The sequence below is a fragment of the Ammodytes marinus genome, assembly GCF_949987685.1.
Source record: "Ammodytes marinus genome assembly, chromosome: 12".
NCBI classification, from domain to species: Eukaryota; Metazoa; Chordata; class Actinopteri; order Uranoscopiformes; family Ammodytidae; genus Ammodytes; species Ammodytes marinus.
The window spans coordinates 4,605,009-4,622,508 of NC_137216.1; the positions used below are offsets into that span (position 1 = coordinate 4,605,009).

A 17,500-nucleotide genomic window follows, 5' to 3' on the forward strand; every position below is an offset into this window, starting at 1 on the left:
TCTCTGCAACTCTCAGTCTTCCTTGGAATTCACCTTTCTTTGTTCCCCCTAATCCTCAAAGGGGAAGTTTTTTAAGTCGGGAAGTTTGGGGGTGTAGAGAAAAAGGAGTGAGCATGGGGGGTGTAGAGGTAGAGGGATATACTATCTGTGTGGCAAGGAGGGGGCTTAAGGGGAAACCAAATTATCTCTCCTTCACTTCTTTGGCCCCCCTTCTGCTCATCCTTCTCTCTGTCCCTCTATTTTTGCCATCACCCCTGACTCTGTCTCTCTCTCACTGTCCCCTTATCAACTCCCCACCTTGCACTTTCAAGGACGAGCTTAACTGTTAAGAACACTAAGGATTGGACAAACCTGTGTGTGTGTGTGTGTGTGTGTGTGTGTGTGTGTGTGTGTGTGTGTGTGTGTGTGTGTGTGTGTGTGTGTGTGTGTGTGTGTGTGTGTGTGTGTGTGTGTGTGTGTGTGTGTGTGTGTGTGTGTGTGTGTGTGTGTGTGTATTGGATTTCAATTGTATGCCAGATTTTTTTTGTCTTCACACTTCAATTTTTTTTTCTGCATGTATAATGTGTCTATGTCACCGCAAGGGTGCGTGCACAGCTGGATTATGAGTGTGTGTGTGTGTGTGTGTGTGAGACTAATCCTATCCGTTCTGCTATCGCCATACCTTCCTTCCTTACTATCATTTATTTATTCCCATCTCTCTCTCTCTCTCTCTCTCTCTCTCTCTCTCATTTCAATCCCTCACGTTTCACACTCCCTTCCTAAAAATATAAACGTGTTTATAAAATATGCGCTCACCCAAAAAGCTGCATTTGAATGGGAGAAGGTGCACATGCTTCAGGGAATGGGATCTTCTGGTCATTACTGTGTCATCAATAATTGGAGTTGAGTGTGTGTGTTAATATTTATGTTGTTATGTGGCAACAAACATATGTTAACACATTCACATTAAGGAAAGTCACATCCCATTCTTGTGTGTGCCCATTTAGTGCAGTGTGTGTGTGAGCTGGCCTAACAGCTGCTAAGGGAACTCTGGCGCAGACTAAAGCGACCAGGTGGACTCTGTCTTGGTTTCACTTTGGCTGGGCCGCAGAAAACCTGGGCCAGCCATATAAACATGGGCATCTCTCATTGATTGTAGGTTAGTAGAATATTGGAGTTTCCCCATTGGATATTGTTAAATAAATAGTGTAGACAAGGCGCAAAGGCTAGAATGATGTGGTTAAAAAAAAGGGTTAAAAGCATGGTTTCTTTTGGGTAAGGTTTGGGAAAGCGTGTGTGTGTACGTGTCTGTGTGTGTGTGTGTGTACGTGTGTGTGTTAGCGTGCATGTAGCTGTCTGCTGCAAGTTTTTAGGGATGTCACCTCATACCAGATAACTTTTAAATGCCATTTTTAAGAAGTAATTTGATTGATGGCTTTACTCGCTTGTGCAAACACACACACACACAGACACACACACACACAACACAACCACTAATATTATTCCGGCACTTCCACTCACACTCTCTAGACTAAATAAACAGGATATACTTTGCATTAAGTAGTATTAGTCGCTGTATTCATGGGATTGATGCTTTGTGCTTTGGGGGAAATTGACCTTCTGTGGTCTTGATTGTACAAGAGGCTCAACATGGCTGTGACATTTAACTATGCAGCAGTCTTAATTCTCAGCCCTTTATTCTAGTGCTTTCGCTGACATTTCAGAAGAGGTTTGTGAATTGAAATGTTTGGTGCTTCGTTGGTGTTGTAAACAAATATGCAAAAAATCATGATTATTTGATTATTTCACTTTTTCTTTTCATTTATCTCTGCCCCCCACTCACTCCTAAGGCTGTCACTCTGTGGCTCTCTTAGCAGGGCAGAGGGAGATGTTACAGGCCCACCGGCACACATTGACCAAGACGGTGTGTGTGTGTGTGTGTGTGTGTGTGTCTGCAGAGGTTTGACGTGGTGGCTGATCAATAGCAATGACTAAGCCACTACTTTGCAAGCTGCTGATGGTGAAACGTTTACTCCCCCAGTCCACAGCTTTGACTGTGTTTAGTAAACACACACACAGGGACATACCTCCCACCTAGACATTTTTTTTTAACATTTTATTTATACAGGTAAATCCCATTGAGACCGGAGACTCTTTTGCAACATTCCCACTTTATCATTCACACATCGATAGCAGGCTAACTATCAACATTGACACGAGGCAAGGTGGGTGAAGTGCCTTGCCCAAGGACACAACAACCATGACACAAGTGGCAGGGCGGGAATCGAACCGCCAACCCTTCGATCATTGGCCGACCCGCTCTACCACCTGAGCCACAGTCGCCCCATTCTACAAGCAGGTGAATAACAGTCCAACATATTAAAGAGAAAGCATCAATAGTATAAGTGATACATTTCTGATGAATCATGGGCCAGCTTACTATGTGAGGCATTATGACTGCATATTCAGTGTGCAACATCTGGACTGTATATGAATAGGTATCTATCCTTAACGTGTGTGTTGGAAGTTAGATACTGCAGTGAAGAGTCATATAGGAAAAAAATCAAATAAAAGATTTTAATTTCTTTTTTTTTACTAAATGTACACTACAAGTAGCCTCTGGAGCTGTTTTTGTGATACAATTTTACTTCCACGTCTCAAAACGAGTTTTCAAATGTGACGTAGCAAAGGGTAGACAGGCATTCTAATCCATAGACTACATGGCAATCTGATAGCAATGGATAACAGTTTCCACTCCTAGACGATTTTGAACCTGCTAGGCGTGAAGGAGAACAGCAACAGACTACGTGTCTGGCAGAAACAATACAAAATCCTACATATTCTTTTTCAAGGGGCATGTACAGAATAGATTATGCAGAAATCTAGAAAAAATTGTAACCTCCAATACACACTCTAAGCAAACCAGATATCTTGACATATGTATTGAAAAAACAACCTATGATGCAGCTGCATAGTATCTCCCTGACAAACAGGACTGAATTTGAGTGACTGTCTCCTGTGTGGTCATCCCAGACTCCCATGACGTTGAACCATGTACAACCCTCATTAGAGAACTCTCTTTGTGGGCAGAGGTAATGTGAAAAAAGCATGTTCTCTTGAGTGTGCTTGTCTACTCCCTTCCCTTTAGCACTGCTCTGTTAAGAGTGTGTAGTAATTAGCCTGAGAAAATGGATGGCTTTTCACCAGCAGCTGCAATTACAGATTTCTATAGAAAGGAATGGATGGATGGAGGAAATGGGTATATGGTATTAAATAAAGGCTGGAGGGTTTAGAATGGTTGGAATACATGGAGAGTGGGATGCAGCGATGGAGAGCAAGAATGAATGCGTAAATGGAAAGAAGGAAGGAAGTCTGTATGGTAGCGACAAGTGCAGGAGGGAAAGATGGAGTGTGTGTGTGTGTGAGGGAGAACGGGGTGAATGAGCTTGTTGCCCTGGGTTTCATGAAGGGTTTATTAGATACATTTGGTTTGGGTTTGGAAAGGGAATGGAAAGGCAGAAATGAAAGATTATCAAAAAATACTATTGTTAGAGCGCTATCCAAAGCATGGCTCTCTTCACACAGAGGAGTCAGGTGTAAAGGGGTTTCAACCCAATAGTATAAATATCATCCCTTGATTAATAAGGTGCACTCGCCTATTAAACACACCTAGAATGTGGGCGTGCAAGAGTGATGTTAGGTATGGCATTGTGTTTGAATGAATTTTCTTTTTAAATCTATCTCACTTCTAGAATATTAAGATTAAGATTGGTCTTCAATGACAAAATTCAACTGTGTTTCGTACTTTTCTTAAAACCTGGAGCAGCTTTTGAACCAAGTAACAAAGGAAGGCGCTCTGAAAAATGATCTTAAAAAAAAAGAAAGTCGGGGGCTGATCATTTCATGAATATGTCATTCAAAATCATTATGATGAATTATTGATATTATCACAGACTAACTGTACAGTACATTTTGAGGGACTAAAACATTTTGTTAAAAGGGATTTTTATTCACACCCGGGAATGTGTGAGAGATTTGTGTCTGCAATACTTCAATTCTAAGACATACCGAGCCACATTTATCATTTTTGGAACTCCCCAGACACAAAACTCAATGAAATGAGGCAACCAGCTGCAATTCCTCTGAGTTTATTCAACTTTTGGGGCCTGCGTGTTTTGCAAACTCAGTTTAGGAATAACAGCCGAAGGTTTAGAGTAGACAAAACTATATCAATTAAGTTGAGCCAGCAACTGTTGGGTTAAAGTTTATCATATTTAAAATATATGTTAAGTAAAGAAATTCCAGATTCCATTTTGCAGCACACTGTCAAATCCTTGTTATGTAGTGTGTCCTGTACTGCTATCCATACTTGGATCTGTAGATCATGGTTGGAGACCTGTGTGGAATTAAAGGTTCAGTAAGCGGAATGGTCAGTTTAGCTAACTTCCTGTCAGTGACTGCAGTTAGCAGTCCCCTCCCTCGTCCCCTCGTCACCACATTGATGCACTGCGGTTAAGTGTGATAAAACATGATAAAAACCATCAAAACAGACATTGGGAAGGATTTTTACCTGCTCTGCCATTGTAGGTGCATACACATTCACCCATATGTCGCTCTGCGCGTGCACCGGCAGTGAGACGGGTGCCGGTTTGTAGCACTCTCTCTTATTTTTTTTTAAAGATATTTTTGGGCATTTTTATGCTTTATTGATAGTGTAGAGACAGAGTTGAAATGGGGCAGAGAGGGGAGTGACATGCAGAGGACGACTGCGGGCAGGAATCTAACCCGGGTCTGCTGCTGGCCGAGGCCCATGGGGGGGACGCCCTACCAACTGAGCTAAGGGCGCCCCCGTAGTATTCTCTCTTCTGATTAGTAGTGGGATCCCCGAAAAGTTAATTTGCCGATTACATGCAGAGCGGGTGACTGAGAGATCGGCTTTATGAAACGTGCACACTATATAAGTGATCACTGTATGAATAAAGAGCGATTTACACTTATATTAACATAAATAAATTGCTTCCTTCACCTTTAAGTTGAGCCAGCGTCTGTTGGGTTAAAGTTTATCGTATTTAAATATATCTTACGTAAAGCAGTTCCAGATTCCATTTTTGCAGCACACTGTCAAATCCTTGTAATGTAGTTTGTCCTGTACTGCTCCATACATGGATCTGTAGATCATGGTTGGAGACTTGTGTGGAATTAAGAAAGCAGAATGATTCATCCTGGTTTGCCATTTTTTATTTATTTTGTATCAGAGTGAGACCTCTCTTACATCAAGTCAAGAGGACTCATACATTTTCGTTGAAACGCACACAGAAACCCCAGACCCCCTAGAGCGTTGGGTTTTAATTTACAGATACGGAGTGAAACCAGCTTTCCCTTAATCATTGATTTCTACCTGGATGGGAGGCAGTGTGGGGGGGAAAAAATTATGTTCTGTTTTAGTTCTAAAGGAGTAAGGAAAGACAGAGAGACTGAGAGGAAAATAAATGTATTGACGGAAGAAAGCAGGAGATTGTATGAGACAAAAACGCTTCCCCTCTCTCTATCACTTGTATGCAGATAGGAAGTACATAACTGGGGTTAAAGATCCAGAGTGCAGACACTGAGTGATGGAGATTATACTGCCTTGGCATGGTGGATTTTAGGAAGGGAGGGGGTCCAGTGAAAGACAATAAGAGGAATGATATGGAAGAAAGATGGAGGAACGCAGAAGAGAGAGTTGTACATTCAGAGATAAGTGATGGATGGAAAAGGAGAATGGTGGCTGGGGTAAGAGACAGCATGAGGGATGTAGGAGGGGGAAACAGAGAGTGGCTTGGGGGGGGCACACTAACAGTACTAACAGTACTCAGAGGAACCCTTTATTTCACTTAAGGAGGGTTGGTTAATGAAGGGATGAGATGAGGTGTAGAAGGGGAGATGATGAAGGGAAGGAGGATGAGGAGAGTGAGGATGAAGAAGTGCACACAGAGAGTTGAAGAGAGAGAGAGAGATGGAATTAGAAAAAAATACACTAAATAAGTATTCTCATTACATATAATTCTCCCTGTCGATTTTTCTAAATCTCTTTGAAAATGAGTGTGTGTGTGTGTGTGTGTGTGTGTGTGTGTGTGTGTGTGTGTGTGTCAGTGCTGAAAGTGATGGTGCATGCTGGTGTGCTTCATGGGTAAATTGAAGGGTCTGTTGAAAGGGGAGAGATGAGCCCCTCTTACAGTGTGCGTGCCTGTGTAAGTGTGTGTTAGCGCCTGTGTGTGTGTGTGTGTTTGTGTGTGTGCCTGCGTGTGTGTGTGTGTGTGTGTGATTGCTCCATCTCCCTCCAGTATCAGTCTCTTCTGCTTGATTTGCGCGCTCTCCTCTCTGCCTCTCCTTTGCTCGCTATGCCGTGAAATGGTTTTTCGCTAGACCATTACCCCAACCAGTGCACTGCACTACTGCCACAGCCCCCTGTGAGCGGGAAGGAGTGTGTTTAAATGTGTGTGTGTGTTTGTGCGTGCGTGTGTGCGTGTGTGTGTGTGTGTGTGCCTGTGTGTGTGTTCGGCTATGTGCATGAGGGAGACTATGTATGTGTATTTGTACAGTAGCTGCACTTTAAATATGGTGTGCCTGTTTTGTTTACGTGTATGTGAAATGGATTGTGTGTGTGTGTGCCGTGCGCGTGCATGTGTGTGTGTTTGTGTGTGTTTTTGTACACTACACAGTATGCCCAATGCAAGTCCAGCTGTCATACTATTTGCCCTGCACTGTACTCCTGTCAGAGTTGTGGAAGTGAGTCTACTAACAACTCTTTTTCTCCCTCAAACAGCCAGGCTGTTATAGTCACAAATGATGAGTCGTTCTTTTCAGTAACAAGCCGGGAGATATTCTAGATCCAAATGGTTTTTAGGAGAAGATTCTGTGTCTTGTGACATTGGCCAAAAGTGTTTTTCAAAGGACACCTTTTTCTGAGTTACTAATTAACTGCTTGTTTTATCAGAACAACCATAAGGAGACAGTGATATAGATACTTAATAAGCAAAAAGTTACCTTCAGGAACAATCTTACTTGTCATTATGAACTTCTTCTTACAACACCCTCGCTACAAACCACTGTGTTTGCTTGAGTTCAGATAGAAAGATGTGTTTGCTTTCTAGTCGCCTCCTCACTTTCTATGCACACATTCACATTCATTAAACACTGGTCTGTTTGTGTTCACTCAGCCTGTGGTATCACACTTGATCCATCAGTCTGTCTGTCTGTCTGTCTGTCTGTCTGTCTGTCTGTCTGTCTGTCTGTCTGTCTGTCTTTGTCCCTACGGGGCACCTTTCAGTTTCAGGATCCATCAATATGCTGTATATGTTCTCATATTGATCCTACTAACAACTAGTGTGTGTGTGTGTGTGTGTGTGTGTGTGTGTGTGTGTGTGCGCGTGCATGTTTGCTTAAAGTTGAAGTACCCTTTCTTTATAACAGCTTTTATTAAATAGGACCAAATGAACTTAGCCTGAAATCCACAGACACGGTTGTGAAGTGTGAAGGTCCTGACAGAAAGGGACAAAGGCATAGTATGGTTTGTTTTGGCCCATTGATGGGATCTGTGTATAGCCTGGAGACACCAGCCTGGTCTCATGAGCTGGACAATAGTTAGTTTAGTCTAGTTCATTTCACATTGAACATGTGAGAAAACAGAAATAACTCATGCCTCTGCTCTATCTTCACCCCTTTACTCATTGTGTCTCACCTCCCACTTTCCACTGGATGTTACTATCATCCCCCTCTCCTCCCCCTCTCCTCCCCCTTTCATCCCCCTTTCCTCCACTCTGTTAACATCATGTGTGAATTGTGTCCTCCGTGTCCCTTTCACCCCTCGTCCTCACCCCATCCTCTCCCTCTTGTTTTATAACTCACCTCTCATCGCTTCCCTCTCAATGGCATCATAATATCCCTCCTCCTCTCTATATCTCTTTCACTCACTCTCTCATTTTCCTCTCATTCACTCCCTCTATCTCTCTCTCTCTCTTTTCTCCTTTCTTCACCATCTAACGCCTTTTCATTCCATCGCTCCACCACTCTGTTCCCCGACCTATTTGAATCCGGCTCTCTCTCTCTCTCTCTCTCTCCCTGTACCATGAGATTGAAGCTCTAAAGACAAACATAAAGTGGGACCAGCAAATCAGTTCTAAAGCTATAATGTAATGTTATAAGAACAGGCTGTGGGTTGTACATCATTCTCAGGACATTTTGTGTGATGACAATATTACCTTGAGTTGAGGAGAGCAGCATAATCTACCCTGCGTTCCGAATCGCATACTTTCTACTATTTAGTATGGTAGAAAAAAGTTTTGGTATGTCCCGATTCTTGTGGACAGATTTAGGATGGTTAGAAAGACCCGGATGTCTACTAGATCCGGCTGAGATTTTTAGTGTTGAAAACAGCATCCTATTTTGGCGATTCTGACCCATAATGCACTGCGAGCCTCCACATGAAAACAAACAGGGATGCGACGGATATAAAAGCAAGAGGCAAGATCAAGGCGCAATGTTATGATGAAATAAATAAGTAAAAGTATGTCCCAATAGTATGCCTACTGCATCCTAACTAGATTATTTTTATCGTTGGATGTAGTATGTAGAATAGAAAAAAGAAAGAGTATGCGATTCGGAACGCAGGGCTAGTTTTCTGTAAAACCTTCGACCTCTTGTCTTGACCTATCGGGCCACACACACTTCACCCTCCTTCCATTATCTTCTTTTAGATTTGATGTATACTTTGTCAAACTGGGAACACGGTGTACACTCTACTTTTAAGACTCCTAAATGTGCAGACGACATACACAGTAATGTCATGTCGGAGATCCGACTGTGTACTTGAAGAAATAATTGTGTGCAATTTAATCTTGGATAAATGTGTGTTATCAACAGAGCACCGATCTACAGTAGCAGAGGTGTGATAGGCTATACATGTGATGGGCTATTTTCAGAGACTCAGCATTACACAGACCCCTCAAGGGCCGATAGAATGCTACAAGTATCATTTTTATTGTTGGAGTTCAGCATGTATGCAGAGTCGAAAAAACACCCAGTCATCTGAATCATGCCCCACGCTTTAAGTGAAACTGAGTCTCATTAACAAGATGCAGTGTGTCTTCCAGGAAAATGGCTTCATGTTTATGTCTTTGTGTGCGTGTGTGTGTGTGTGTGTGTGTGTGTGTGTGTGTGTGTGTGTGTGTGTGTGTGTGTGTGTGTGTGTGTGTGTGTGTGTGTGTGTGTGTGTGTGTGTGTGTGTGTGTGTGTGTTAATGGAGCTTGTTGACGTCTAGGGTATAGCCGGTTTCTTTAAGGAGCGCGGCGGCAGCTCAAATCCCCTTACTGAATAGAGTAGGATAAACTTCTGAGAGAGCATCTGTGTGTGTGTGTGTGTGTGTGTGTGTGTGTGTGCGCACTCACGTGTGTGTGCGTGTGTTTATGTGTGTAAGAGGGGAAAAGAGAGGGATGAAAATAAGTGGAGAACCAGTGAGATGAAGAGTAGAAGAAGAAATAGTAGAGATTGAACTGTCAGCAGCTCAACTTAATCTTTTTTTTCCGCAAGGAGATGAGACTTGACGCCATGTGTGACTCTGTTTGTGTGTGTGTGTGTGTGTGTGTGTGTGTGTGTGTCTGCGTGTGTGCTTGTGTGTGTGTGTGTGTGTGTGTGTGTGTGTGTGTGTGTGTGTGTGTGTGTGTGTGTGAGCGAGACGACTCCATCCTGTTTTGAAGTAACCTAATCTAGGATGTAGAGACCCCCCCCCGCCCCCCCCCCCACCCAAAACAACCCACTGAAGTCCGAAACTCTGACTCTAAATCCCTCATTACTAGCCTTTGTCAATCCTAAATATCACAACCACACACAGATACACACTCAAGGACACACATACCAGGGAAGGGAGGGGCTTATGTGTGTTTCCATTGCACATGCTTGTGAAACTGACGGTCTTGCCCTTAGTTATAACTTGATGGAAGGTCATATATATTATTTAGACTGTTTTATTTGAGTCTCAAAACTTGAACTCAAACTCACCCACATACTAATCATTCCCCTCTTGTTTAGCAGGTCCCAGGCAGAGGGACAGATCACCGGTTGGCACCACGTTATGAGGAAGTGGAGCGTCAGTATGCATCCTTACCAAGGTACTGCTTTTTTGCTCCTTCCATTGTCTCTATTCTTCTCTTGTCCACTTTCTTCCCTTCTTTTCTTTCTCTCTTCAAAGCCTCTAATTAAATGTGTATAGTCTGGCTGTGTGTCTGTGGAGGCCTCAGTCTCAGCCAGGCACTCACCTGACCCCCTCTCCCTGGGGAACACACACTCAGACCTGGGTTGAAAACTGATCCCTGACTCAAAGATCTTTCGGCTGGACAAACCTTAATTTGGTGCTTACATTTGCCCAAATTAGTAGTTTTCAAATGAATGTTGTATTGAAGAAGGCTTTTCCACAATGCTTTTATTTAATTAGAATAAAAAGTCTTAAACACAGTTTCAAGAGAGTGCACACATTGCATAGCCTGGCTCCGCCCGCCTACCTACTTCCGGCCAACTTTAATTTTCCCTTCAGTAGTCAGTCTGGGGCTGAGTGGTATTAGTGGAATCTAGCTGGAAAATTTCCGGCCGTCCAATCAGCGAACAGAGCGAGTGGCTGAGAACGATGACGTTGAAGTCGCGCTGCAGTTTCAGTTGAATGCTGCGTTCCTTTATACTCGGAACTCGGAGATTTCCGACTTGGTAGTTCCGCGTTCCGACCTGTCTGTGTTCCAGTGCATCTGCTCGGGAAAGTATGGGCGCCGACAACCTTTCTCGTCCAAATAACTAAACGTTAGGCTCTAGCAAGTTACCGTTGCCAGGTACCGGTAGATCCATGGACCACAATATGTAGTGAAGTCAGAAATTTCCGAGTTCCCTGTCCAACTTGAACGCACCGTCAGAAGCCGGTTCATGACACACGTGACGACCAAACGTTATGCGATTGGTTGGCTAATCCAGAGTGGCACTGGGCAGATCCAATAGTTTTAAACTTCAACAGACACCCCCCTCCAAGTGAGTGAACGTTTGCCAATTACAGCAGTTCCAGACCTTCTGTACAAATGAAATGAAGTACGATGGTCTGGTTGGACCAGGCTACACATTGCATACATCATTACGAGGTAAGGAACTCGTCATAGATTTAACACATGTAATAGAGCTGGCTTCAGCAACTTGAGCCGATGTCACTGAGATATTTGTCATGTTCACTTGGCCCTCACTGCACATCATTCACAGGTCTGCTAAACAGGAGTTAGAAGTTATAGATAGCTTTTAAAATGCTTATTTATCTACAAGTGAACGTCTTTTGGGGAATATTTGAGCAACAGATAAATTGAACCTTCTTGGTGTCAAAGATTGTTTGCTCATCTGTTGCTCAAACTGTCAGGAGAAGTTCATCATTCCAAGGTTTGATGCATTTGCTTTGCACAGCGTTATGTCATAATAATGATCTATTGTATGTATATTTCATTTATCTTTCATTTTTCCATTTTGGTTGTTTTCCTACCTGGATGACAAATGACCTACATTAACAACATCTTCTTAAGTACACTGTTAGCCCGGATGTTATATCTAATTAAAATATTTATTAGAATGTACTTAACGATTTGAGTTTTATTGCATAACTAATAAATGTTAGTATATTGTACTTTTTTGTAGACATATTTGTATGTGTGAATGATTTTAAGTTGAATGGCTTGACATTTTAAAGTTTTAGTCATGGTCACCTGCATTTTTAAGTTTTAGACAGTCTGTTGAGATGGAGCCTATTTTTTCAAACATTCAGACATGCGCAGATCGGTCGTCACGTACTTGGCCGTGCTACGTGACTCTCACTCTACGGAACATGGTTGGGGAGGAGGTGGTGCAGCTGGTCCTCGCTTTAGAGGCTACGGTTATTTTCATCGGACTTATCGTGCTTCTTGTTCTCTGCACACTGCTGTGGTGAGTAACTATTTTATCCCTGTGCAAACCGTGTTGCTATCTTGTTGTAATAGCCTAATGCACGAGGTTTAGGCCTACGTTAGCTCACTGCTAGTCGCGGAGCTAGTTAGCTTACTTGCAACTGTTGCTGATAGCCAACCATGTGGTTAAATAGTTTAGCATCATGGTCGGAGCTCAACTCAACTTTGAAAACGTAATTTTGATAAGCATGTGCCAGAAGATTCGAAAGTGACCTAATATTAATGCAGAAGATGAAGTGTTTCCCCCAGCATTTATCTTTTTATTTTTTTCATTGGCATGCTGTAGTGCTGTGTATATCCACGTGCAGATGATTCAGGCCCTTAATCAGGTGTGTCGGAATAGCTTAAAATGAGTAAAACGTAGGTCTACCTTAAAATGGTTATAGATATTAGTTATGTGATTTATATGATGTTGTGTCCTAAGTAGGCCAACCAGCTTTTTACATTTGTCTGTAGAAAATGAATATAGCAAATTGCTACGACACAATTACTTAAACCATACAACTATGTGACTTGAGAGATTCTCATTTTTATTTTTTGTATAGCTGAATAGTCTTCGTTGTTTTCATTATATGCGCTATATTGAAGCAGCGCGATCCGCGATAACTTCAGTGCAACCTCAGCCATGGCAGAGCGTCAGTCTCCGACCCCCTCTCCCCCTAAAGTACAGTCAGTCCCCGCTCCGCTCCACTGAGTCACCGTCAGCTCGACGGTCCTTTTTTATCAAAGCTCTGAACGTGAAGCTCATCTCCCATCCCTCTTAACGCTGACAGTTTCTGTCGCCATCAGCTTTCAATAATAGATTAAATCGACTTGATCTGCAGATAATTCGCCTTTTTAGTTCATACAATGTATTTGTAACTGAGATTTCAGTAAAACATATTATTTTTGTGCATATAGATTAGCCTACTTGTCAATTACTAGATTATGATGTGTTCTGCTATGCCTATTTCCCCCTTTTTTTTTTTACTTTCTGATGGTCAATGTCTTTAATTCAAAGGGATGTTGTCAACATTTTACTTTCTCACATGTTATATGTGTGGAAAAACTTATTATGGTAGAGCATTTAATACGAGTTTAGCTTTGACACAAAATGTTGTCATTCCTTGCAGTCCTTGATATCCATATTTCATTACTGGGCACTGTGTGGTTAAGGCCTGTCGTATCTTTCACCTGCACTTGAAACAACATTTGAGGACATTTGATAGTGTGTACTTTTGAATAGTTGCCTAAAATGTTTGTGTTCTTCTTAACTACCTCCTATTCAGGCTCAAAGAGAGGGTGACCTCCCCAACTCCCCAAATTGATCTCAGCAGTTAAAGGTATGTCAGCTGTGCTTTCACATTTAACAGTTATACTCAGTATGTGTATGTATTTTTTTAGTTGGAGTAAAAGTTTTAAGCTTACTGACTGTGCCACAGTTGGATTACATCAAAAGCAAATACATTTTAGAAAAGGAAAATTAATTGATTCCTATCTTGTGACTATTTACGATTATTTCAATGCTCATTTCAGCTCAGTCACCTGACTGGATAGAGTGAATGTCTTATTAACTTTAACATATTTCACATGTAGTGTTGTTTTAAAGGTGGAGTCAGTGATTCTGGACAAATATTTAGACGAAATATATCAAAAATGTAATTTACATAAGTTGACAAATGTGAATTGTTTGAAACAGTTTTTTGTTTGTGTTTTTCTCAAACAGTTCTAAAGGTGCCAACACACTGCACATCGCCGCGCGGCGAGTTTACAGCGAAAGTCAATGTATTTCGAGCGCCGCCGCGCGAATCGCCGGCCGGCGGCGAGGGGTTCGCGCGGCGCGAATGGGGCGGCGGCCGCAGAAGTTGAAAATATTGAACTTTTCGCCGCTGGCCGCGATAGCCAATCAGCGCTGAGCTCCTCCCGACGTCACTCACTTCGGGACCACGTGCACATTCAATGAGTCATCAGGCGGCGGCCGGCGGCGGACACAAATGAGCCAAAATTATCAGGCGGCGCGGAACCTGCGATTCGCGCGGCCAACCGCCGCGCCGTGCAGTGTGTTGGCACCTTCAGGATGGAAATTAAGCCTTTAAACATCACATAATGTGACTATTACAGGATAGTTTCATTGTATTCAAGTTTGTTTTTGTTCACAGCCAGAGGCAAAACATTTCCTCCTATCAATCCACGGTTGATGGACCTCTTCAGGAAGAAGAAAGGTTCCAACGGACAGCTTTTAACTCAACTCTTTAGTCAGACAAAGGTGGGTTCATTTGACTAATCTCTCTGTTCATCCTTGCTCCTATCTATTCAGTCTTTTCTCTCTTCTCTTTTCTCCACACTTTTTTATTTCCTCTTCTCTCCTCTCCTTACTTTATCATCTGCTATTGTACTCTTCTATACTTGCAGTCCTGAAAATGCACAATTTAGCCATAAAAGATGGTATGTCAGCTCTGGAATTTATTTGATAAATACATGTGAATATCCCAGCAAACTGTGTTGTACTGTTCACTATCTTCTAGACAACACAGCCAACGGATATCAGGTGCCTTTGCCTTCGGGGATTACCTGTCATCTTGGGGGATGATCCGTCTGCCTTTTTCAAGACCTGCTCTGTAAGTAATTGTTGTACATTTAGTTAATTTAATTTAGTTTGTTAATGAGGACTTGTTTATTAATTCTCAGAATCATTTAATTGGCTTTCAGTATTTCCCAGACTTAGACTTGTTTTTTATGGACAAACACATTTTAACAAAGATTTTCGAGTATCTGCATTGTTTATTTATGACATGGCTGAAACTGGAAAGATTTGGCTATTGAAAATTAGCTCAAATTAACATTGGACATAATTTTGATCTTGGATTCTTCCTTCTGTCTTTTACTTTGTGTATGTCTGTCAAATCATTTTCTAGCTAGTGTGCCATCGAATATGGTTTGGTAGATTGGCAGCTAAGGAGAGCTAACCCACTTTTAAGTCCAAGTTCTGAAAAACCTCTCCCAGAAACTTATGTTGTATGACTCCCTTTTAATATTTATCCACATGTACACACACACACACCCACACCCCGTACTGTCAGTGGTTAAAAGTTGCACTCATGTCAACTGAAGGTTGGTAATAGCTCCTTGGCTGCCAAGCTACAAAATCATTCATTTTAATGTACATATCCAACTATGGCAGTTGACAAAAGGTCCGTTTAAGACCAGTATTGTTTTAATAATAATTTTCAGTGCCATTTATATTGTACAAAGCTTTTCATTATAAACATTCAGAGGTACTTTTGGGTGACAAAAGCAGCATTAGCTCACTATGTCCTCTCTCTGTGAATCTGTTTCTTGTTAGGATGTGGACGACAATGACTCCTACAGCCAAACTCCAGTGGGGATCCTCAGCGTCGATCAAGAAAATCTTCAACTCAACCCTTCCGGAGTAGGAGTCGTCTTGGAGGGGAGTGTGGTAGTGGAAGATCTGGCCAACCTTCCTCAAGACTTCTGTGTCCTTTTCGGACTGATTTATGCCCTTCACCTGGACTATCCTAAGTACATGAAGAACACTTTCCACTTCATCCAGCATGTAATGCTCAACCTTGGAAGGAATGTGATAGGGGGCAGGGGTATTTTCGAGCTTGAGGGCTCTCAAGCTAGGACACTTTTATAGTAACATGTTCAGAGTTGGGAATAACGCCGTTTAAAATAACGGCTTATATTGTTTTGATGTGTTTTATTCAGTGTGGATGACATTTTAACTGTCAGTTAGCGCCGTCACGTCAGTCAGCCGGAGCGCCTGTTTAGGGAAGTTTCTTTTTCTTTCTCTCTGTTGTGTGTGTGCACGTTGCCGCTGTAACCACCTATCGAAACGTGAAACGTGCTCTCCCTGAGTTTGTTTGCATCGCCCTTGTGAATAAGTGCATGGAGTTTCCCGATCTCTATAAATTATAATTTATGCACATTATTAAACGGCCGCGGTTCGCCGGTTGCAACAGCTGTTTAGCGTGTCATCATGAGCCGAATATTGCTACTGTTATTTTCCTGAGATCTGTATGCTGCTGTGCATGTTAAAGAAGGAAATAAACATAGGATAAATCCTTACTCCTCTTCTCATTGTTTCATGCTTCATAGTCTGACGTTTTTGGCCTTACGTGGTGTTTTAGCCGACACCCCTGAAGTGAGTCCAGTGATATTAGCAGATCAGCACGGTACATCCAGCTAAAGATAATGTTCCTTGAATTTGAAGTTTTATTTCCAAGAATATGGTTGGTTGGATTTAAATCAATCTAAATAAGAATGTACTTTTGTTGTACTTTTTTCTTTAACAAATCAATCATTTAAAGTATAAATAAAAATATTACTCCCAAACTTAAAATGTTAAGTGGAGAAATTGGGTAAATCAATTGATACTACAAGAGATTTTAATTTAAATGAAATTTGCATATAATCTATTGAACTTAAAAATAATACTCACACAAACTTAAGAATTTAAGTGAAGTTATTGTGCAAAGCAATTAATACTACAAAATATTTTAATTTAAATCAACTTGGTATTTATTGTATTGAACTTAAAATAACAATTGCAATCAACTCAAGTTTTAGTTTTACATTACTTACTTTTTTAAGGCAACCGGTTTACTGGAAAGTTTGAGTAAACTCTACTTGTCCGGGCTTACAGTACCTATCAATTTACTGAAGGATTTTTCTTCTATTCATTTCTTTCTCACAATACATTTTCTAATGTAATCAGATAAATATTAGGGTCCAATATAGCCATATTTGTTTAAAAGTCTGTCGGGAAAAAATAGCTTGTAAAGTTTATGAAGGCACAGCTGTTGACTGACCATTGAAACATTTCATTGGTAAATGGACTTGACTTATATTGCGGCCCCAAAGCGCTTTACATTTCTTACCATATTTAACCAATTCATACACCGATGGTAGTAGCTACCATGCAAGGCGCTCTCTGAACCATTGGGAGCAATTTGGGGTTCAGTGTCTTGCCCAGGGACACTTCAACATGTGGCGGGTAGGCGGGGATCGAACCTCCGACCCTGCACTCCAGAGGCGAAAAAAAGAAAATACATACTATATTCTGCAGCCATCATCAGTCACTCCGGCTCTTTCAGCATCTCATTTTTCACATGCAACCTTTTCCACAGAAAGGCCTCAACTTCAGTGTTCTCTATTTCACTTATCTTTACGTCTCCATATATATATATATATATATATATATATATTACTCTCTGTTCTTAATTCCTTATTCTCTACTCTGCAGCGCTTGTTTTCCAAAGGTGAAAAGTGTGTTAATGTATTTAGGAGAAGCCTTTTAACAGTCCTAATCTCTGGAACAAACTCCCAGAAAACTTGAGGTCTGCTCTATATGCTGCAACTCTCAGCTCTTTTAAATTAAGTCTCAAGACTTTTCTGTTTCCATTTTAACCTGCAATGTTATTGTATTTAAATGTTCTATTTCTATTCATTAGCTTTTAAATATTTAATTTATATTACTTCGCTTTTCTAGTGTGTAATACGGTATGTATTTTAATCTTGCCCCT

At 41.5% G+C, this 17,500-nt stretch overlaps 1 protein-coding gene across 3 annotated transcripts in view; it reads left to right on the plus strand.

The window, feature by feature from the left end:
• LOC307258513 (partitioning defective 3 homolog B-like) overlaps positions 1–17,500 on the plus strand; it is a 244,188-nt gene that overhangs the window by 200,964 nt on the left and 25,724 nt on the right. For 2 of the 3 annotated variants that reach the window (XR_013845127.1, XM_080038071.1), the window contains exon 24: positions 10,045–10,124. Coding sequence is in view for 2 of the 3 variants with exons in the window: in XM_080038071.1 (XP_079894197.1) it covers positions 10,045–10,124 (80 nt within the window). In the remaining variant the exon portion in view is untranslated. The remainder of the gene's footprint in view (positions 1–10,044; positions 10,125–17,500) is intronic. The other variant, XM_080038072.1, reaches the window with a different exon arrangement.